This window comes from Cherax quadricarinatus, chromosome 30, assembly GCF_038502225.1.
Source record: "Cherax quadricarinatus isolate ZL_2023a chromosome 30, ASM3850222v1, whole genome shotgun sequence".
NCBI classification, from domain to species: Eukaryota; Metazoa; Arthropoda; class Malacostraca; order Decapoda; family Parastacidae; genus Cherax; species Cherax quadricarinatus.
Genome location: NC_091321.1, coordinates 25,743,272 through 25,767,311, shown reverse-complemented (window position 1 = coordinate 25,767,311; position 24,040 = coordinate 25,743,272). Strand labels below are relative to the sequence as shown.

Below are 24,040 nucleotides of genomic sequence, written 5' to 3'. Positions count from 1 at the left end.
GATTTCAACAACACTCAGTGTCACCAACACCAGACACCCCTATATATATTAGCGTTGAATTCAGTTATCATTTATATTTTTCATTTTTCATTTTCTTTAATGTAGGATTAATATTTCATATTTAAGTATTTTATATTTTCTATATAATAAAGTGTTTATGTTTGTCTGTTATTATTTCTTTTTTTTTATTATTTTTTATTATCACACTGGCCGATTCCCACCAAGGCAGGGTGGCCCGAAAAAGAAAAACTTTCACCATCATTCACTCCATCACTGTCTTGCCAGAAGGGTGCTTTACACTACAGTTTTTAAACTGCAACATTAACACCCCTCCTTCAGAGTGCAGGCACTGTACTTCCCATCTCCAGGACTCAAGTCCGGCCTGCCGGTTTCCCTGAATCCCTTCATAAATGTTACTTTGCTCACACTCCAACAGCACGTCAAGTATTAAAAACCATTTGTCTCCATTCACTCCTATCAAACACGCTCACGCATGCCTGCTGGAAGTCCAAGCCCCTCGCACACAAAACCTCCTTTACCCCCTCTCTCCAACCCTTCCTAGGCCGACCCCTGCCCCGCCTTCCTTCCACTACAGACTGATACACTCTTGAAGTCATTCTGTTTCGCTCCATTCTCTCTACATGTCCGAACCACCTCAACAACCCTTCCTCAGCCCTCTGGACAACAGTTTTGGTAATCCCGCACCTCCTCCTAACTTCCAAACTACGAATTCTCTGCATTATATTCACACCACACATTGCCCTCAGACATGACATCTCCACTGCCTCCAGCCTTCTCCTCGCTGCAACATTCATCACCCACGCTTCACACCCATATAAGAGCGTTGGTAAAACTATACTCTCATACATTCCCCTCTTTGCCTCCAAGGACAAAGTTCTTTGTCTCCACAGACTCCTAAGTGCACCACTCACTCTTTTTCCCTCATCAATTCTATGATTCACCTCATCTTTCATAGACCCATCCGCTGACACGTCCACTCCCAAATATCTGAATACGTTCACCTCCTCCATACTCTCTCCCTCCAATCTGATATTCAATCTTTCATCACCTAATCTTTTTGTTATCCTCATAACCTTACTCTTTCCTGTATTCACCTTTAATTTTCTTCTTTTGCACACCCTACCAAATTCATCCACCAATCTCTGCAACTTCTCTTCAGAATCTCCCAAGAGCACAGTGTCATCAGCAAAGAGCAGCTGTGACAACTCCCATTTTGTGTGTGATTCTTTATCTTTTAACTCCACGCCTCTTGCCAAGACCCTCGCATTTACTTCTCTTACAACCCCATCTATAAATATATTAAACAACCACGGTGACATCACACATCCTTGTCTAAGGCCTACCTTTACTGGGAAAAAATTTCCCTCTTTCCTACATACTCTAACTTGAGCCTCACTATCCTCGTAAAAACTCTTCACTGCTTTCAGTAACCTACCTCCTACACCATACACTTGCAACATCTGCCACATTGCCCCCCTATCCACCCTGTCATATGCCTTTTCCAAATCCATAAATGCCACAAAGACCTCTTTAGCCTTATCTAAATACTGTTCACTTATATGTTTCACTGTAAACACCTGGTCCACACACCCCCTACCTTTCCTAAAGCCTCCTTGTTCATCTGCTATCCTATTCTCCGTCTTACTCTTAATTCTTTCAATTATAACTCTACCATACACCTTACCAGGTACACTCAACAGACTTATCCCCCTATAATTTTTGCACTCTCTTTTATCCCCTTTGCCTTTATACAAAGGAACTATGCATGCTCTCTGCCAATCCCTAGGTACCTTACCCTCTTCCATACATTTATTAAATAATTGCACCAACCACTCCAAAACTATATCCCCACCTGCTTTTAACATTTCTATCTTTATCCCATCAATCCCGGCTGCCTTACCCCCTTTCATTTTACCTACTGCCTCACGAACTTCCCCCACACTCACAACTGGCTCTTCCTCACTCCTACAAGATGTTATTCCTCCTTGCCCTATACACGAAATCACAGCTTCCCTATCTTCATCAACATTTAACAATTCCTCAAAATATTCCCTCCATCTTCCCAATACCTCTAACTCTCCATTTAATAACTCTCCTCTCCTATTTTTAACTGACAAATCCATTTGTTCTCTAGGCTTTCTTAACTTGTTAATCTCACTCCAAAACTTTTTCTTATTTTCAACAAAATTTGTTGATAACATCTCACCCACTCTCTCATTTGCTCTCTTTTTACATTGCTTCACCACTCTCTTAACTTCTCTCTTTTTCTCCATATACTCTTCCCTCCTTGCATCACTTCTACTTTGTAAAAACTTCTCATATGCTAACTTTTTCTCCCTTACTACTCTCTTTACATCATCATTCCACCAATCGCTCCTCTTCCCTCCTGCACCCACTTTCCTGTAACCACAAACTTCTGCTGAACACTCTAACACTACATTTTTAAACCTAGCCCATACCTCTTCGACCCCATTGCCTATGCTCTCATTAGCCCATCTATCCTCCAATAGCTGTTTATATCTTACCCTAACTGCCTCCTCTTTTAGTTTATAAACCTTCACCTCTCTCTTCCCTGATGCTTCTATTCTCCTTGTATCCCATCTACCTTTTACTCTCAGTGTAGCTACAACTAGAAAGTGATCTGATATATCTGTGGCCCCTCTATAAACATGTACATCCTGAAGTCTACTCAACAGTCTTTTATCTACCAATACATAATCCAACAAACTACTGTCATTTCGCCCTACATCATATCGTGTATACTTATTTATCCTCTTTTTCTTAAAATATGTATTACCTATAACTAAACCCCTTTCTATACAAAGTTCAATCAAAGGGCTCCCATTATCATTTACACCTGGCACCCCAAACTTACCTACCACACCCTCTCTAAAGGTTTCTCCTACTTTAGCATTCAGGTCCCCTACCACAATTACTCTCTCATTTGGTTCAAAGGCTCCTATACATTCACTTAACATCTCCCAAAATCTCTCTCTCTCCTCTGCATTTCTCTCTTCTCCAGGTGCATACACGCTTATTATGACCCACTTCTCGCATCCAACCTTTACTTTAATCCACATAATTCTTGAATTTACACATTCATATTCTCTTTTCTCCTTCCATAACCGATCATTTAACATTACTGCTACCCCTTCCTTTGCTCTAACTCTCTCAGATACTCCAGATTTAATCCCATTTATTTCCCCCCACTGAAACTCTCCTACCCCCTTCAGCTTTGTTTCGCTTAGGGCCAGGACATCCAACTTCTTTTCATTCATAACATCAGCAATCATCTGTTTCTTGTCATCCGCACTACATCCACGCACATTTAAGCAACCCAGTTTTATAAAGTTTTTCTTCTTCTCTTTTTTAGTAAATGTATACAGGAGAAGGGGTTACTAGCCCATTGCTCCCGGCATTTTAGTCGCCTCATACGACACGCATGGCTTACGGAGGAAAGATTCTTTTCCACTTCCCCATGGACAATAGAAGAAATAAAAAAGAACAAGAGCTATTTAGAAAAAGGAGAAAAACCTAGATGTATGTATATATATATATGCATGTGCGTGTCTGTGAAGTGTGACCAAAGTGTAAGTAGGAGTAGCAAGATATCCCTGTTATCTTAGCGTGTTTATGAGACAGAAAAAGAAAACCAGCAATCCTACCATCATGTAAAACAGTTACAGGTTTCTGTTTCACAGTCATCTGGCAGGACGGTAGTACTTCCCTGGGTGGTTGCTGTCTACCAACCTACTACCTATTTCTTTTTCTATTCACTAATTTTCCTGAGGAGGAGCCAGCCTTGGTAATACTGTCTGAAGTTGTTACAGGGCTGAGTAAGCCTTCACAGAGACACTGAGACTTTAGACACTAACCAAAATTAACCACACATAGGCAAGTGATGTCGTCTGCACAACAATGGAGGTTCCTGCTGGTGGCTGCTATCAACTCCTTCACTTTTGTACTCCTTCAGGAACTTGATCATGCATTCAAGTTTTTATTTTATTTTTCTTTTAAGACTTGGTATTCACTCTTTTTTCTTTAGTACAGTATTATGGTCATACAAATCTGATGATATTAACTACATTCACAACACCAACAGCTGGGGATTGACTAATTTTTTCTTACTTTCAGTATTTACTTAATCACTCGTTTATGACCTTATCACTACACTGCTGCTATAACAACCAATATCTGTATTTGTTAATATTTCAGATCACACCATTAACCATTTTGTGTCAACACTGCAGCCAGCAGCCTCATCAGCTGACTGCTACCCTCCCTCACTCAGCATTCATTCAAATTTAAATTGAAAATTCTTGATCTTATCACATTATTCGCACTCTTGAAAGCTGTTATACTCTTGTAGATATATTCACTGATTCACTCATGTACGACCGCTAATAATATCTTAGGACAGGCACTAGAACACTAAATCCTGGGAGCACTATTTAGTGATATTGCTTCACGTGTACTCACCTATTTGTGGTTGCAGGGGTCGAGTCATAGCTCCTGGCCCCGCCTCTTCGCTGCTTGCTACTAGGTCCTCTCTCTCCCTGCCCCATGAGATTTATCATACTTCGCCTTAAAACTATGTATGGTTCCCACCTCCACTACGTCACTTTCTAGGCCATTCCACGGCCTGACTACTCTATGACTGAAGAAATACTTCCTAACATCCCTTTGATTCATCTGAGTCTTCAACTTCCAATTGTGACCTCTTGTGTCTGTGTCCCATCTCTGGAACATCCCGTCTTTGTCCACCTTGTCTATTCCGTGCAGGATTTTATGTCGTTATCATGTCTCCCCTGACCCTCCTGTCCTCCAGTGTCGTCAGGCCGATTTCCCTCAACCTTTCTTCGTAGGACAATCCCCGTAGCTCTGGGACTAGTCTTGTTGCAAACCTTTGCACTTTCTCTAATTTCTTGATGTGCTTGACTAGGTGTGGATTCCAAACTGGTGCTGCATACTCCAGTATGGGCCTGACATAAATGGTATACAGAGTCTTGAACGAAGCCTTACTGAGGTATCGGAACGCTATCCGTAGGTTTGCCAGGCGCCCGTATGCTGCAGCAGTTATCTGATTGATGTGCGCCTCAGGAGATATGCTCGGTATTATACTCACCCCCAGATCTTTTTCCTTGAGTGAGGTTTGCAGTCTTTGGCCATCTAAACTATATTGTGTCTGCGGTCTTCTTTGCCCTTCCCCAATCTTCATGACTTTGCATTTGGCAGGGTTAAACTCAAGGAGCCAGTTGCTGGACCAGGCTTGTAGCCTGTCCAGGTCTCTTTGTAGTCCTGCCTAATCCTCATCCAATTTGATTCTTCTCATTAACTTCACATCATATGCAAATAAGGACACTTCTGAGTCTATCCCTTCCGTTATGTCGTTCACATATACCAAGAACAGCGCAGGTCCTAGGACTGACCCCTGTGGAACCCCGCTTGTCACAGGCGCCCACTCTGACACCTCGTCACGTACCATGACTCGTTGTTGCCTCCCTGTCAGGTATTCTCTGATCCATTGCAGTGCCTTTCCTGTTATGTGTGCCTGATCCTCTAGCTTTTGCAGTAACCTCTTGTGAGGAACTGTATCGAAGGCCTTCTTGCAGTCCAAAAAAATGCAGCCGATCCACCCCTCTCTCTCTTGTCTTACTTGTGTGTGTGTGTGTGTGTGTGTGTGTGTGTGTGTGTGTGTGTGTGTGTGTGTGTGTGTGTTAGGGCTTAAAAAGTCTCCAGTGTCAAAACATCTTCAATAATCTTAATTAGGCACATGTCTGCTTCCCATAATCTGTTGATATTAACATCTTTTGCAAGGAAGAAATTTTCTAGTACACTTCTATTCTTAAACATCAATTCATTTAAAATTTGTGGTTTTGTTTGATTAAAATTCAAATGTATTGATAACTTGCAGCAGAGTAGCAGTGAGTCCAGTGCTGGTGCCACATACAAGATGGACATCTTCAGAGATAGTGACTACAAAATACCCATCAGATCGGATGATTTCCCAGCCTCTACCAACATTAACCGCAGACTATACATCAGGACAGCACTTGCTAGTGGTACTATACTCATTATTTTTCATCAGATTATGCCCTTTTTATAATTATAAGTGAAATTGTAAACTTTTACTATATCATCAACAAGATAATTATGACAACCTTGCTTAGGATGTGCAGTACAATACACATGAAATAATTTTATAAGCCAGTGACCTTAATTCTTTCACTGTATGTTGATCACCTGGTTGGCGCCCAACAAGTATTGTGCCATGACTTCTTCTTTTAAGCAAGATGAAGAGACCAAATGATTTCTATAGCTTGCACTTATTTTCCCTAAAAACATCATTAGTTAACCCCTTGACTGTCGCAACCCCAAATCCTGAGGTGTCTCCTGGTGTCGCAAAATTTCTGAAAAAAAAAAAAAATTCTTATGAAATGATAGAGAATCTTTTCCCGATTGTAATGACACCAAAAGAAATTTGATGGAAAACCGACGGAATTACGCTCTCACGAAGTTAGTGACCTCGGCGATATTTACATCTTTTTTTAACTCATTCACTTCTGGATGACCTTTATTGGTCAGTGCTGTCCATGAATATAATCTGTAAAGTAGAAGAATTGAAACACTCTCCATATAGGTTTGCAGTGATGTATGGAAATTCACTATTGGCCAGTTCCAACCCATTATTTCTCTAGAGTTAAGCCAGAGTTCAGTAAAGCTCATATAATAGTCAAACTTAAATCATGGATGACTGCCTTGGAACCTTGAGTTATCCATTAAAAAGAGTACAATGACTGTAGTCACTTGTGACAAAGAGGAAGTACAGTACTTCACCATGATCCTGTAGGGTGATGACAAAGGTTAAAGTATCCTTGAATTTTAGGACTCACCAGCCGTGGGTTCTGTAATTAGTTATGTATGCCTAACTTTTAAATGTGAAATAACTTTACAAAATGAGACTTTCATATTACTGGGCTAAGTTAATATAAAATGATTAACAAGTATTACTGGGCTAAGTCAATATAAAATGATTAACAAGTATTTGCTCCACAGTATGAATAATTAAAATACTTTTTATATTTTGTTTTAATTTAATGTTGATGAAGATGAAACTTCTCCATGGGGAGGTGGAACAGAATTCTTCCTCCATAAGCCATGCGTGTCGTAAGAGGCGACTAAAATGCCGGGAGCAAGAGGTAGTAACCCCTTCTGTATATGTTACTAAAGTTAAAAAGAGAAACTTTTGTTTTTCTTTTCGGGCCACCCTGCTTCAGTGGGATACGGCCAGTTTTTTGAAGGACGAAGAAGATGAAGCTTTGATTAAGAACATATGTATAAAAAATCTATTATTGTATTAATGGGAAATGTTATACCAATATGGATCATATACCAGGAGAATGGCAAGCAGTCACGTATGATTTAAGGGGACATTAGCTCTATTTCCATGGATCATGATGCTCCAGCACTAATGCAATTTCTCCCTTTTCCCTCCTTGAAGGGTGTAACTAAGAATCATTACTTGTTTATTAAGCAAAATTTATTTAAATCTTACTTAATAGAAATTCTTTCATATGATGAATGTTGTGATACTATATTTATTTTAAATACACTGTTGAGGTTGAGAGTCTTCTAAGTTCATTAGTTCAGTTTAACCAACAGAAGTTTTAGAAAATATGAAACTTATTGTTAATTTACTGCTTAATTTTGCAAATATAATGAATATAATGCAGAGAATTCGTAGTTTGGCAGTTAGGAGGAGGTGCGGGATTACCAAAACTGTTGTCCAGAGGGCTGAGGAAGGGTTGTTGAGGTGGTTCGGACATGTGGAGAGAATGAAGCGAAACAGAATAACTTCAAGAGTGTATCAGTCTGTAGTGGAAGGAAGGCGGGGTAGGGGTCGGCCTAGGAAAGGTTGGAGGGAGGGGGTAAAGGAGGTTTTGTGTGCGAGGGGCTTGGACTTCCAGCAGGCATGCGTGAGCATGTTTGATAGGAGTGAATGGAGACAAATGGTTTTTAATACTTGACGTGCTGTTGGAGTGTGAGCAAAGTAACATTTATGAAGGGGTTCAGGGAAACCGGCAGGCCGGACTTGAGTCCTGGAGATGGGAAGTACAGTGCCTGCACTCTGAAGGAGGGGTGTTAATGTTGCAGTTTAAAAACTGTAGTGTAAAGCACCCTTCTGGCAAGACAGTGATGGAGTGAATGATGGTGAAAGTTTTTCTTTTTTGGGCCACCCTGCCTTGGTGGGAATCGGCCAGTGTGATAATAAAAAAAAAATAATAATAATTTTGCAAAACTGTTTCACTGATCTTAGTTCATTACATTCTGCTTAGATTAGGTCCCAGATTGTCAAATATTATGCATAGAAAATGTTCATTTATTATTTACCACTCAAAACTTTAAAATAAAATATTATTTAGATAGACTAAGTGATATTTTGACTTCATTTTTACATTTCTGCCCTCTGACTAATACTTTTATTAACTCCACACCTTTTCCTAATTTCCACACTCCGAATTTTCTGCATAATATTTACACCACACATTGCCCGTAGACAGGACATCTCCACTGCCTCCAACCGTCTCCTTGCTACAGCTTGGGTGGTAAATGCAGTAGCAAGGAGACGGTTGGAGGCAGTGGAGATGTCCTGTCTACGGGCAATGTGTGGTGTAAATATTATGCAGAAAATTCGGAGTGTGGAAATTAGGAAAAGGTGTGGAGTTAATAAAAGTATTAGTCAGAGGGCAGAAGAGGGGTTGTTGAGGTGGTTTGGTCATTTAGAGAGAATGGATCAAAGTAGAATGACATAGAAAGCATATAAATCTATAGGGGAAGGAAGGCGAGGTAGGGGTCATCCTCGAAAGGGTTGGAGAGAGGGGGTAAAGGAGGTTTTGTGGGCGAGGGGCTTGGACTTCCAGCAAGTGTGCGTGAGCGTGTTAGATAGGAGTGAATGGAGACGAATGGTACTTGGGACCTGACGATCTGTTGGAGTGTGAGCAGGGTAATATTTAGTGAAGGGATTCAGGGAAACCGGTTATTTTCATATAGTCGGACTTGAGTCCTGGAAATGGGAAGTACAATGCCTGCACTTTAAAGGAGGGGTTTGGGATATTGGCAGTTTGGAGGGATATGTTGTGTATCTTTATATGTGTATGCTTCTAAACTGTTGTATTCTGAGCACCTCTGCAAAAACAGTGATAATGTGTGAGTGTGGTGAAAGTGTTGAATGATGATGAAAGTATTTTCTTTTTTGGGTTACCCTCACTTAGGTCACACTACACAGCATATACAAGCATATACAGCATATACAAGCATATACATACACACACACCACTCTTGGTTTTTTATTTTATTACTAGTTCTTGTTCTTGTTTATTTCCTCTTATCTCCATGGGGAAGTGGAAAGGAATTGTTCCTCCGTAAGCCATGCGTGTCATAAGAGGTGACTAAAATGCCGGGAGCGAGGGGCTAGTAACCCCTTCTCCTGTATACATTATTAAAGTTAAAATGAGAAACTTTCATTTTTCTTTTTAGGTGACCCTGCCTCAGTGGGATATGGCTAGTTTGTTGAAAAAAAATAACATGCAAGATTTCAGGTACATCTAGCTACTTTTACTTACACTACACATACATGTACAATAGACTGGTCCAAAAAAATAAAAGTTGTGAAATTGTTTGCTCCACAAGTTTTATTTTGTTACACTGTTCCTAAGTAACATTCACACCAATTTTCAGGAAATTTCATTCAGTTTTGGGGGTTGCGCAAAAAGGCATCTGTCGCCAACAGAAGAAAAACTGAAGAAATTTTAATTTTTTTTCTCTTTCACATAGCATAGCTCCTATGTTCTCTGAAAGCAGAATGACTGAATCAATATCCAGTTTTTAGCACTTTGTTGAGCGTGAAATGAGCAAGCAGGTACATGTATATGTGCATTGAAGAGGAGGTACCACTCAGTTTAAATAAAGCATGTGCTTGTCATGAATTCTTGGATGAGAAATCGTTGGTTTTGATCGACCTTCGCCAACCACTGAATTATGTATTCAACTGAAAAATCACTGAAAATGGGAATTTTCCCCAGCTGATTTCTCCCACTAAAAGTTGAAAAAAACATTAATGCAAATTCTTAATTGTATTCTCCCATCTTTTCTCTTTTGAATTCAGTAAAGTGTCACAACAGAAAATCTCACGCAATTCGCTTCTCAAGTTGAACAAACATTGAAATTTGGCCAAACATCCCCTCAAATACCATGGTTTTCTGGGGGCTTCCCATGGAATTTCAGTGAAACAAATGTTTAATAACAATTTATTTCATGAGACTATCTGATTCAAAAGGAATTAGGTCTCTCTCCTATATAGTAAAAAAGTTATTTGCCTCTCAAAAGCATCTGGTCGTGTCGGGTTGGGTCAGGCCGTGTCAGGTCGCTCATTTGTCACACCAACTGCCAGTAAGACGTTGCTCTGCTCACTCACTCATAATAATGCTTCCTCATGCCTACTTGAATGATGAAATAAAGTGGGACTTCAATCTGTCCCTCTAAAATTCAGCAATCACCCTCATTCATTAGTCTCTCCCTGTAGAATCAGGGAAGCAGCAATGGCGATCTGCCATGAGGTGAAGAGGGTACTGTTTCTGCTCCTCGGCCTTGATCAGCGACGTGTTGGTCTGAACTAAGGAAACGGCTCTTTCTGCTGCATCATTCACGACCTTCAAACATCCCACAAGACTTCTTTATTTCCAGGAATGTTGTGTTCATCTCCCACGTTTCGGGGTCTTCATTCTAGAAGGAAGATTTTTCCTTCCCCTTCCTATGCTCAGCAATGATGTTAAACATCTTCAGCATTCTCTTACTCACAAACTCCTTCAGTCCAACTCCGATCTCTGGGACACCTTGCAAGCGATGGGGGCACCGTGGTTTCTTTTCCTGCTTGAGGTTGGTCACCATCTTGCACATTGTCTCAATGTCCACTTTCTCATTGAAGAACGCCAATTCAACCAGGTGCTCCGCCAGATAGCAGAGATGGCATGCAAAGGTGATAGCAGCAGCATTCGTGATCTCTTTGTCCGGATACACTCTAAGGGTTTGGAGGAAGTCCAAGTCATTGCAAGGGGCTTGTACACCACGCGGATCCTCGTTTCAGAACCGAATGTAGATGAAGGCAACAAAAAGTGAGAGTAGGTTCTGCTTCAGGTGAAAGAATTGACATGCAAAGTACGTCACCTCACTTCGGAAGCCGGGCAGTTGAGAAAAACTCGAGGGGACACCCTACTAACCACTGTTCCAATGCACTTCGTGTACTTTGTGCTGAGGATGCCATCTGTGATAGAAAGAAACCAAAGATGAAGTTTTGCTCAACCTTTAAACATGCATGAAATGATTGAAGTTTTGGCACACAGTATAGGCTCACATGGTGGAATAAAAATTACATTGTGGAGCACATTTCCTTTGAAGTTTTAAAATTAACATGTATTTTTGGACTGGTCTGTTGTACAAGCACATGTATACATAACCCTCTGGGCTTTCTTCTATTTTCTTACTAGTTCTTGTTTACTTCCACTCATCTCCATGGGGATGTGGAACAGAATTCTACCTCCGTAAGCCATGCGTGTCATAAGAGGCGACTGAAATGATGGAAGCAAAATGCTAATAACCCCTTCTCCTGCATATATTACTAAATTTAAAAGGAGGAACTTTCGTTTTTTCTTTTGGGCCATCCTGCCTTGGTGGGATATGGCCGGTTTGTTGAAAGAAAGATGATGTTAGAATAATGTTCTAATTTCCAAATTGTTTGTGCATATGCACTCTTAGTAAAACTAATTTTTTTTATGCTCCCAGTCATGCCATGGACTGAGGCATATGATGCAGACCTGCGAGTTGTGCTTGAGGACTGTTGGCTGAGCAACAGTTCAGCTCCAGGGCGTCCCGGTGCCCCTCGTGAATCTCTGGTGAGGAAGTCGTGTCCTCTTCGCCCCTCAGTGGGTTTGGAGCCGATGTTGTTCCACAGTCAGACATCCAGCTTCAGCTTCCAGGTAATGTATATTATATTTTATTCTCAGTACTCACCTTAACTTAGTGAATGTTTGATGCTGTATTCCACTATGTACTGTAGGTTGGCTCCCAACTTAGCAATTCCAGTGTAAGAAAATATTAAAAATCTACTCATATCCCTTAATACTCTTTTTATTTGTTTAAAATAATGGGGATATTGTGTGTAACTAGTGAATTACTGGATAGTAAATTAGTTTGAAAAATAATTGAAAAATTGGTAAGTGATGAACATGGTGGATTCCATAGTGGAAAATGTTGAAGGAAATTTGCAAGAAGCTATGTGAGTGTAACTTGTAGAACATGTGGAGTTTGAACCCATGGTAGCTAGTCCTAGAACTAGCAGGGCACACAGGACTGGTGTGCCATGGATTCTATTTCCACTCATTCTGGGAGTTGTTTGCAATTGCATTATTATGATTTCACAAGACAAATAGTATGCTTTACCCCAATCCCAAAGAGATGGTATACAGCCGTGGTCCTCGACCTTCCTATGTACTTGATGGTCAAATGTGTGATGATAGCCACACAGTTTTGTTGACACTATAGTGTGGAACCTACATAGAAGTGAATTCATAATTTCATGTGAGGGCCACATCCATTTCCTAGAAGAGCCATATATGACTCGCAGGCTGCAGGTTGGGGAACCCTGGTATAAAGAATTAAATCATTTGAAAAAGAATATATTAAAGACTGTTTGAATACTGTGTTCATTCTTATAAGGAATACTATAATTAGAAACAATACAGGAAATTCCTCTTTCATAATTGTTTTCTGTTTCAACAGGTTCTTGCAGAGTACACCTACTTAGGCTACTTTTATCTTCACTGTCAGCTTGGAGTATGTTCAGCTGATTCTCTCCCTCGTCCAGCTGTTAATCGGGTAAATTTATATAGTTTCCGTTTGTGAAACTGATAATTTTTTTGTAAAATTATCATAGTATTCTTTCAGTGATTCTATTCTTTTTTCCTAAAATATAATGCTCTATTTTAAATGGGCTCTCAACAATGAAATAAAACATTTCTGCATCAGGTGTTTGAAATACCACACAGGTGTTTGTAGTACCCACAGTCAGTGGCCAGGCATCAAACACCTTTTATTGTACAGCAATAAAGGAATGGAACAGACTACCCGCACATGTCAAAGCAAGTCATAGCATGAACCAGTTCAAGAAGAGTGCCAAAAGGTGTCTGATGAATGTAGCTACAGAAAGGGAGGGGAATGATTTTCTATTTTTTAGCTAACATACGTGTAAATTTTACCTTATTCCTAGTAATGACCCTCATATTGTAGATAGTCTTAATGACCCTCGTGTAGTAGATAGTCTTTTTAGTATGATAATGTTATCTTCATTGTAGAATAATAAGAAAATATTATAACTTTTATATTATAATAATAAGGTAAAAGGACCCCAATGGAAATAAGTCACTCTGTCTGACTTTTTTGGGTTATCCTAGGTTCTCTACACATATGCTGTTATGTATGATAATTCTATGAACTGTATTTGTGTATACCTGAATAAACTTACTTACAAACTTACTTACTTACTAACATTTTCTAAGACTCAAAATACAATGCAGTTTTAATGTTTGATTGTCAAGCAATATGCTGATTCAGTTATCCTTAAGTTCTCACATTGTGTATTCTTCACTGATCCTCAAAGTGACCTTTTTATTGACCATGGTAATTCCTATCCTGATCATTAATTCTCAGGTGTAAAAACTGCTTAGATATGAATGAACAGATTGTGTGAGTTTGTTTATTGGTACATAGGAATATTTAATGGACAGTAAGATTGCAGTGTTCTGTGGCTCACATGGCTTAAGGTTTTACATGATGATGCAACCCTCACACTTCTCATGCAGAAGTAGCCAATCTGACACACTAAGCAATCTTACCATGACAGTGAGTCACCACTATGAAGTGTTTTGTGACAGTGTGGGAACAAGCTGGTGTCTTCTTATTGTGTTATCAGCTTCTGGGAGTCGTCAACGATCACCGTCGTTGATTCTTTATCACGAGTGGACACTCCCTAGACGTAATTCAATGTCTAATCATGACATATTAGGATTAATTCTCATGAAATTCTTTATTCCCCAATTGTAACACATCTCAAACTGATAACTGCCATAAATTATCTCACCGACACACACTCAGTGTGTCCCTACACACACACACCAGTGAAGAGGTGGGGCCAGGAGCTTGGACTCGACCCCTGCAACCTCAGCTAGGTGAGTACACACACACACACACACACACATGTGCACATGCACACACACACACGTGCACATGCACACACATGTGCACATGCACACACACATGTGCACACACACACACACATGTGCACACACACACACACGTGCACACACACGCACGCATGCACACACGCACGCACACACGCATGCACACACACACATGCACACATGTGCACACGCACACATGCACACACACACACGTACATATATACATCTTCTTTCAACACACCGGCCACATCCCACCGAGGCGGGGTGGCCCAGAAGGAAAAACGAAAGTTTCTCCTTTTACATTTAGTAATGTATACAGAAGAGGTTACTAGCCCCTTGCTCCCGGCATTTTAGTCGCCACTTACAACACGCATGGCTTACGGAGGAAGAATTCTGTTCCACTTCCCCATGGAGATAAGAGGAAATAAACAAGAATAAGAACTAGAAAGAAAATAGAAGAAAACCCAGAGGGGTGTGTATATATATGCTTGTATATGTATGTGTAGTGTGACCTAAGTGTAAGTAGAAGTAGCAAGACGTACCTGAAATCTTGCAATACACACATACATATACACAAAATTACAATTTCTCTATGCTGTATGCTACATCATTATTTTGTGCTTTGAAAATGTAATAATATTTACACTATTAAAATCTGTGTAATAAACTTGTCAATTTGATGTGTATTAACATGAAAGACACATGAAAATTTTGCCAGAGTCGTAAGACACTAAATTATTATACCATATTTGATAATGCCCTGCACTCCTATCAACTATAATATATAATAAACTCAAATTAAGTTATACCAAATTTCTGTCAATGAATAAACAGGAAGATGGATGAGAGGCTTGAACTATGGTCCCAACATTAACAGGTCCAGTACTCTGCTACTCTATCCAACCTTGTTTAGCTCTCATACTGGTTGAATGATACATGGATGATTTTATGTAGAAAAATTATAATTTTTTCTCAAGCTTCAACAGTGAAGCTAGCCAATACAGTTATTTCATTTTTATTAAAAACAATGAAGTTTATTAATGATCTTTCCATAATTTTTTATATTCTAACATTTGTGCACATTTTTTCTTCAGTGTATAGACCCAGGACATTACTGTGGTCAGTCAACATTGATGAGAGCATTTGATAGTCAGTCTTCATCATCTTCACTACAGACACTGACCCTGGGACCATTCTCCATGGATTCAAGCACCAAATGTAAGTCAGTTGCAGTGATTGCTTGTTCAATTGGCTTTGGGCTCATGTTTGTACAGCAAAACTTCGATTTCCTGGAGTATTAGGAAGTTGCAGGTGGACTGTAATTGCATATGTGGAGGATAGAGAAGAGAATGTTTTGCTGCTGTCATAAAAATATCGGACACTTTTGTAAGCAATGGACTTTGTTCATTATATGTAAATCAGTTGAACCAGTGGAATTTTGTCCAGTATTTCTGAAGGCAGAAAGTACTGGACATGTCATGTTTTTCTGACCGGAGGAAAAGAGGAGACATGAAAAAACCATATTTAAAATTATGAAAGTAAAGTATGTTGTGAAAGATTTGACAAAGGCAACTTAACTCCATCACTTGGCATAAGACTCCATAGTTACCAAGTAAGGAAGAACGGCTACCAAAATAATACTATAAAGACAAAGTGGTAGATTAATAGAATGGTTTACCAGACGCTGTAGTTATTATTATTATTATTATATAATCAAAAAAGAAGCGCTAAGCCACAAGGACTATACAGCGCTGCAGGGCAGGAAGGAAGCGAGGGCATCAGGTGGCAAAAGGGAGATGGATGAGTAATAGGTTACGGATAACAGCGGGGCAGTGGATGGTGAAAGGGTAAAGGGCAGCAAGAGACTGAACTAGAAAGGGCTGAGGGGAGTGCGAAAAGTATCATCAGAGTTTGTGGAGTAAATCAGTCGTTGTCAAGAAGTCAATGAGAGAGTCAGGATTAAAGGATGGTCCATCAGCAAGAAGGGAAGGTAAAGAGAGAGTAGTAGAACGAAGACGACGTTGGAGGTAAATTCTGCGTGCTCGTTGATAGAGAGGGCAGTCTAACAGAATGTGGCTAATCGATACTGGAACTTGACACTGCTCACAGAGAGGAACAGGGTGCCTCTCCATGAGATACCCATGAGTAAGACGAGTGTGACCAATGCGAAGGCGGGAGAGAGTGGTCTCCCAACCTCGGCACTGATGACAAGAAGACGGCCAGTAACCTATGCTCGGTTTAATAGAATGAAGTTTGTTACCGAGCAGAGTTGACCAACGTTGTTGCCAACGGGTGCGAAGGTGGGTAGCTATTGCAGCAAAATAGTCCAGAAATGGAACACCTCGATAGGAAATTGGTAGGTCATGTACTGCTGACCGCGCAGCAGTGTCTGCCTGTTCATTGCCCTGTACGTCGACATGACCAGGGACCCAACAAAAAACAATATCTTTATGTTTGGTAGAGATACGGCGTAGCCAAAGTTGGATACGGAGAACTAGGGGATGAGATGTATCAAATTTTCGTATAGCCTGTAGAGCACTAAGGGAGTCTGAGACTACTACAAATGATGACACAGGCATAGATGCGATACGAATAAGTGCTGTAAGAATTGCATACAGTTCAGCAGTAAAAATGCTAGCTGAAGGTAGTAAATGTCCCCGCACGACGCTGTCCGGAAACACTGCTGCGAATCCGACGCCGTCTGAAGACTTAGAGCCATCTGTGTACACAGCGGTGGCATGAGAATGGGAGTGGAAGTGATCAAGAAAAAGAGAGCGGGAAGCCACCGTAGGCAGTTGAGCTTTCGAGCAAGGGAGTGAGAAAGAACAGACCCGAACAGCTGGAACTTCCCAGGGGGGTAGGGAAAAGTGAGATGCTACATGAACATATAAAGGTGGTAACTGAAGGGAAGACAAGAGTGAATGTAGGCGAAGAGAAAAGGGACGGAGCAAACAGGGGCGGCGAACGAATAAAGAATGTCTACTAATATCGGTGACCATTCTATAAATGGAAGGATTGTGTAGATTGTGAGAGCGTACATAGTAGCGAAGGCAATGGGCATCACGGCGATCAGACAAGGATGGAACATTCGCTTCTGCATAGAGGCTCTCAACAGGGGAAGAGCGAAAAGCACCAAGGCACAAACGTAATCCTTGGTGATGGATAGAGTTAAGGCTAGAGAGAGTAGCAGGAGAGGCCGCGGAATAAATCTGGTCACCATAATCGAGTTTCGATAAAACGAGGGCTGAATGTAGGCGAAGCAGAGTTCGACGATCAGCTCCCCAGGAAAGATGAGCAAGGGTTTTAAGAAGGTTTAGCCGGCTGTGACAAGTTGCCTTCAGAGAGGCTATGTGAGGTTTCCAGGATAACCGACGGTCAAAGAGAAGGCCTAGAAACCTGACTGTATCACGTTCGGGGATACGGGAGCCATAGAGATACAAAGGATGATCGGAGATAACAGAGCGTCTAGTGAAAGTAATTTGGTGAGTTTTGGTACTTGAAAATTTAAACCCATGCGTGGTGGCCCAAGTGGAAACACGGTCGACCACATGCTGGAGAGAAACTGCAATAAGATGACAGTCAGCACCTGCACAAGCAATAGCGAAGTCATCAACATAGAGTGATGACCAAATATTGGGTGGAAGAACAAAGGCCAAATCATTTATAGCAAGGAGAAAAAGTGTTGTGCTTAGAACACATCCCTGAGGGACACCTTCAGCTTGGACGAAGTCCGGGGAAAGAACATTATTGACTCGAACACGGAAATGTCTGTCAGTTAAAAAGTTCTTAAGGAAGGATGGTAGATTGCCTCGGAGGCCTAAGGAATGGGCCTGGGCCAAAATATTATACCTCCAAGTTGTGTCATATGCCTTCTCAAGGTCAAAAAATATGGCAATAACTGAGTGATTATTCGCAAAGGCATTACGAACATACGTATCCAAGCGTAGTAAGGGGTCTATGGTAGAACGACCCTTACGAAAGCCATATTGACTAGCGGAGAGACTGTTGTGTGTCTCTAAATACCACATTAAACGTCGATTTACGAGACGTTCCATCACTTTGCAAACTGCACTAGTAAGAGCGATGGGACGATAGTGGGAGGCATCATGTCCTGTAGTACCCGGTTTGCGGAAAGGGAGAACAATGGCAGATTTCCACAGCTGGGGAAGAACTCCTTGTGCCCAAATAAGATTGAAGAGGTGTAAGAGGACTACAAGGGCTGACCGATGTAAATGTTGTAACATACGAATATGAATGTCGTCAGGCCCAGCTGCCGATGATCGGCAAGCTGAGAGCGTTGCCTCCAGTTCTTGAAGTGTAAAAGGCACATTATACTGTTCTTCTCTGAGAGAAGAAAAGTCCAAGGGCACTAACTCTCTGGCAGACTTTGAGGAAAGAAACGAGGGGCATAGATGGAGCCCTCGGGAAATACGGACCAGATGTGTGCCAAGTTCAATGGCAGCGTCGAGAGGGTTTGCTACATCAACACCAGCGACCCGTAGAACAGGAGCTGGGTCAGGAGAGTATTTACCACTCAATTTCCTCACTTTTTTCCAGACTGCACTCATAGAAGAAGCAGAGGTGATGGTGGAAACATAGTCTCGCCAACAAGTGCGTTTAGCTTCACGGATGACACGGCGAGCGATCGCACGCTTCTGCTTAAAATCAAGAAGTCTCTCAGCGCTTCTATTGTACCGGTACCTGCCTCATGCAGCACGTTTCAAACGTACTGCACAAGCACAAGCGGGAGACCACCAAGGCACGCACTTCTGAGAATGCCTGCCTGAGGTTTGGGGTATAGAATGAGAAGTTGCGGTATAAACTGACGTCGAGAAGATGTGTAGGAGCTCATCAATGGAGGATGAAGAAGGAACCTCACTAAAAGCAGTGAGGTGTGAGTAAAGATCCCAATTTGCCCGATCAAATTGCCAGCGAGGGCTACGGAAAGGTGGTGAATAGGAAGGAGAAGTAAGAATGATCGGAAAATGATCGCTGTCATGTAAGTCTGGTAGAACAGACCAGGTGAAGTCTAGTGCAGTGGAGGAAGAGCAGACTGATAGATCGATGCAAGAGAGAGTATGAGTACGAGGATCAAAATGGGTGGGAGTACCCGTATTTAAAACATTGAGGGGGTGAGAGGTGAGAAAAGCCTCCAACTGAATGCCACGTGAGTCACAATGAGACCCCCCCAGAGGAAATGGTGGGCATTAAAATCACCAAGTAACAGAAGTGGTGGTGGTAAGGATGAAACAAGAAAGGCAAAGTCTGGGATAGAAAATGCTCGAGAAGGAGAGAGATATAAAGAACATATTGTAAACCACTTATTCAAGTGGATACGGGCTGCAGTGTAATGCAGCGAGGTATGGACAAATAGGTGACACTACGGAATATCATTGCGTAGAAGAAGGGCACTTTCATTAAAGGTCCCATCTGAGAAAGGATCCGAAGAATACAATAAATTATAGCCTGAGATAGGTTGGAAAACAGCCGAGTGTAATTTTGGTTCTTGTAAGCAAGCACCAACAGGGGAAAACCTGGAAAGCAACATCTGAAGCTCACCCCGATTACCCCTGAGGCCGCGGATATTCCACTGTAAATAGGCCATGATTGGCGATGAAGAAAATATCAGGAATCTGTAGGTAAAGGCACCTACGGACTAGAGGGGTTAGAAAAGTCAACGTGTGGTGGCATTGGAAGATGTTCAAGTAGCGAAGGAACGGAGCGTTGCGAAGAATGGGGTTGTGAAGATGGAGGAGAGGGAAGAGAAGGAACAGGAAGTGAATCAGTGTCCATTGAAGGTTTAGTCTCTGCAATATATTCTGAAATGGCTTCAAGTGTTTCTGAATTTAAAGATGTATGGGAGACCATATTGGAGATAGAAGGAGGAGGGTGAGTAAAGATTGGGACAGTAATGGACTGTACCAAAGTAGAGGGGGAGGGAAGAGTGTAAGGGACTGGAGATGAAGTGTGGGGGGGGACAGAAGAGGCAGAAACCTGGGAGGTGGCAGAAGAGGGAGAAACTTGGGAGGGGACGGGGGTGGAAGGCATAGTACGAGGAGGAGGGTGAATCTCCACACTTGTAATAGAGCCAGAGAGAGGGGAAGAACTAGGTACAGAGACTGGAAAGGTAAAGTGTGGAGGTGGAAGAAGGGAAGGAAGGGGCAAAGAAGATTTGAGCAATGTGGATTTTTTGGACTTCTGAGTAGAGGGGCGATTGGTATTAGGTGTCGTACGAGGTCTTGTCGATACTGGGGCTTGTGAGGAAGGACGCGAAGATGTGAGAACAGACTGAGTTGTAGTTGGGACGTCAGAGCCAAGGACAGCAAAAGGATTAGATGCCGTAGTGGCTATGGGAGGGGTAACAACAGAGGAGGCTGCTGAAGATGGGACCCCAGAAGTGGGGGGACGTTTGGAAACACGAGAATAAGAAACACGGGGTAGTCTCCCTTGGAGGCGGATATGAGTAACTGCCATAGCATAAGGGAGACCTTCTGCCTCTTTGAGGCAACGGATTTCACGTTCATTTAAGTAGACCTGGCAACGGCGGGAGTACGAAGGGTGAGCTTCATTACAATTAAGGCAAGATGGAGGTTGACTGCAAGATGTATTAGAATGGTCGTCGGCACCACAGACTGGGCATTCGGCCATAGATCTGCAATATTTCGCTGGGTGACCAAAACGCCAGCAATTTCTACATTGTTGCGGTGTAGGTATCACCTTTCGAACTTGTAACCGATGTCCCGCGACATATACAGAGGACGGGAGTTCTCGGCTGTCAAAAGTTAAACGAGCCACATTGCAAGGGTAACGTCTCCGCCCCCGGGCAGGAAGGACATAAGTGTCTACTTTGAGGATTGGGAGATCCTGGAGTTCCAGCTGTTCAAAAATGTCATTGCCACATGACTGGAAATTCTGTTGGACTATGGTATGGGGCAGAATTACAGTACCACTACAAGAATTGAGAGAAAGATGTTTTTCAATAGTGATAGGAGTAGTATCGATATTCGAAAGGAGAGAAAGATCATGAGCTTGGGTAGCATTCTGGACAGTGACGATGCGCGTACCGCTCTTGAGAGCGTGAAATGAAATATCTCTGCCAACATGACGCAGGAGCGCTTTGCCAATACTATGGTCAGAAAGGTAGGCAGAAGAAGAAGTTGGTCTTAAAGTAAAGAATTTAGTCCATTGTGTGGTCCGAAACTGAGCGTGGAGAGGGAGTGCTTGACGTGTCGGTCTTTTCCGAGTAGAATGGGAAGGTAACGAAGGAGCATCATCAGGAGATTGACGTTGGCGTTTAGGAGTAGGACCGGAGTTGGTCCGGCATGAAATGGGCGGGCGATTCGAAAATTGCCGTACCGTAGAGGGAGAAGCCGGAAGCATAGTCAAAGGAGAGCGGAGTTCAGACAAATCGAAGGAGTCAGTCGAAGCCTCGGTACCTGAAGCGGGTGAGGAAACAGCACCAGCAAGAGGTACAGGGGCATCAGGAGTGTCCGAAGAGTGGTCTAAACACAAGGCAGGGTCAGAATGGGGTGTGGTATCAAGAAGGGGCCCGGGGATAGTGGTTTCATGGACTAGGGCTGCCATGGTTAGGTTACTCCTTTGCTTTTTGTTTTTAAGAAAAAAAAAGAAAGAAGAAAAGAAAATAAAAATAAAAAAAAGAATAAAAAAAGGGGGGAGCGGGGAGGAATAGTTCCCAGGAGGAATGAAAGGGCCGGAAATCTCCCTCCGCGCCCAAGAGGACCTCAACACCGCTAGTAGCGCAGATGCAGCATGGAACCCGTGCCATACCCTACCCTTCATGCCAGTAAACCAGCAATCCGGGATAGCAACCTCACATCTGCCGAGCTACCTCGGTGGACAAAAGAGAGGGCGGCCGGATATCCACCACAAAGCATACCTCCTTTGGCCACCACCCCCGGAATCCGAAAGGTGGCTTCCAGAGATACACCCGTCGCCCAAAAGACACCCAAAGCTACTCCGGGATACCGGAGAGGGATCGGGACATCCCCAGGCAATCCAGATTCCACGGCAAACTACGCCACCGCCAAGAACCTCAACGGAATGGGATGGACCCCGGTGTCCTTTCCCCTACCTAGGAACTAGCGCGCCTGTGGGAGAAATCCCGAAGGCCAAAAAGAGGAAGGGCAAAAGGGAGGGGTGAGGAGGAGGAGGAGGAATGGAAAAAGGGGAGGATGGGGAGGATGGGATAGGGGAGGGGAGAATGGGGGGTAATTGGGTTTGGTCTGAGGAAGAAGACCGACAGGGCTAATTCCTCAGACCAAGAGCCTCTTCACCACGCCAAGGAGCCCCCCTTGAAGAGGAGAGGCTGTAGTAAATACTACAAGTACTGGAAACTATAAAAACAACTTTATAATGGACTAAATTTTGAAGACAGGACATTGAGCTTAGCTTTTGCTTTTGTAGCTACAAATAAGTACCCAGGGACAATAGTAAAATTTTTTTTGCCAATATTGATACTGTTTTTAGGATAATTCTGATGCTATTAAAATGAGCTGATACTCACTGATACCAATACTGATAATTTGGCATACCCCTAACCCATGCCCCATAACTCTGCATATCTTGCGGGTGTTGATCTGCAGCTGATGCTTTTGAGGATGTAAAGCTGCAGATACTAGGCTGAAGTTTGTTGAGTTGAAGCTCCTGGGCATCTCAGAGGTGTTGATCTCTAGCTCCTAGATCTTTTGGGAGGCTTGAGCTATAACTTGGAAGCTATTTTTTTTTTTTTTTTAGGTATTGTACAGCTGTGTTTATTACTGGGAATATATATATCTCTCTCTCTCTGATATTGCAGTGAGTAAAATGTAACTACCTGCTCATTTAACACCTTAACTTTATTATTCAACTTTTATCACTTTTTATTCTGTGTTATACATATTGGTAATGTAGAGTCAGTTAGTCATTCTTAATACACTGAGCTCACGAGCAACCCCTAAAATTGTCTTAACTCCTTCAAAATTTGACAGTGCCATCTTCTAATGAGTTAGAATAAAATAAGCAGTGAGGATATCAGTTTAAAAAAAGGGAGGCCACCATAATGATTAATAATATTGCTTCCATGACGTTCAATAACATTGTTGCCATGATAACAGTGTTATCATAATTATTAACATTGCTACTCTGATCAGTAACATTGTTCTGTTCATAGTTTGGCAGTTTTTAGATTTAACCCTAGGACAGTAATAATCTAGCTTCTGAATTTGGGTCAGAAGTAATGAAAAATATACGTTTTAATGCTGTGGCTTGATTGATTTAACCTTAGCCCAAAACAAGGAAAAGGATACATGTACAAACATTTAAGATATTTTCATAGGAAATGTTTTACTCCTGGGAATGAACAAAATCTCTGCACCAGAATGTTTTGTATTAAACTATTTTAAGTGTGTGTGTATGTGTCCTTTTCCCTCACCAGCATCATGTACCTAATTGGTGTCACAAACTTAAAGTTTAAAGAAGAATTTTTTTTATGTTTCAGTCTATACTGGACTGCTGTAAAGTCACTTGGTAATGATCCAAGATGCACCTGAAAGTGCTATAAAGTTTTCTCACTAGATTATGAATCAAAAGTAATGTTTCTACTTTGAAGTACTCTGTGTCATTACTAAATGTTAAAATGTGAAATCTCAATTGGTTTATGTTTTAGCTGCTTGGTCAGGAGGCAATATGCAGATGAGTGGAAGTAAGAGTGTTACGAGTGCTAATGATGG

At 41.8% G+C, this 24,040-nt stretch overlaps 1 protein-coding gene across 1 annotated transcript in view; it reads left to right on the top strand.

The window, feature by feature from the left end:
• LOC128692724 (transforming growth factor beta receptor type 3) overlaps positions 1-24,040 on the top strand; it is a 500,896-nt gene that overhangs the window by 475,536 nt on the left and 1,320 nt on the right. Inside the window, exons 11-15 of the mRNA XM_070090033.1 lie at positions 5,936-6,083; positions 11,860-12,053; positions 12,856-12,951; positions 15,407-15,530; positions 23,977-24,040. The exon at positions 23,977-24,040 is cut by the window's right edge and continues 161 nt beyond it. Of these exons, the coding sequence (XP_069946134.1) occupies positions 5,936-6,083; positions 11,860-12,053; positions 12,856-12,951; positions 15,407-15,530; positions 23,977-24,040 (626 nt within the window). The remainder of the gene's footprint in view (positions 1-5,935; positions 6,084-11,859; positions 12,054-12,855; positions 12,952-15,406; positions 15,531-23,976) is intronic.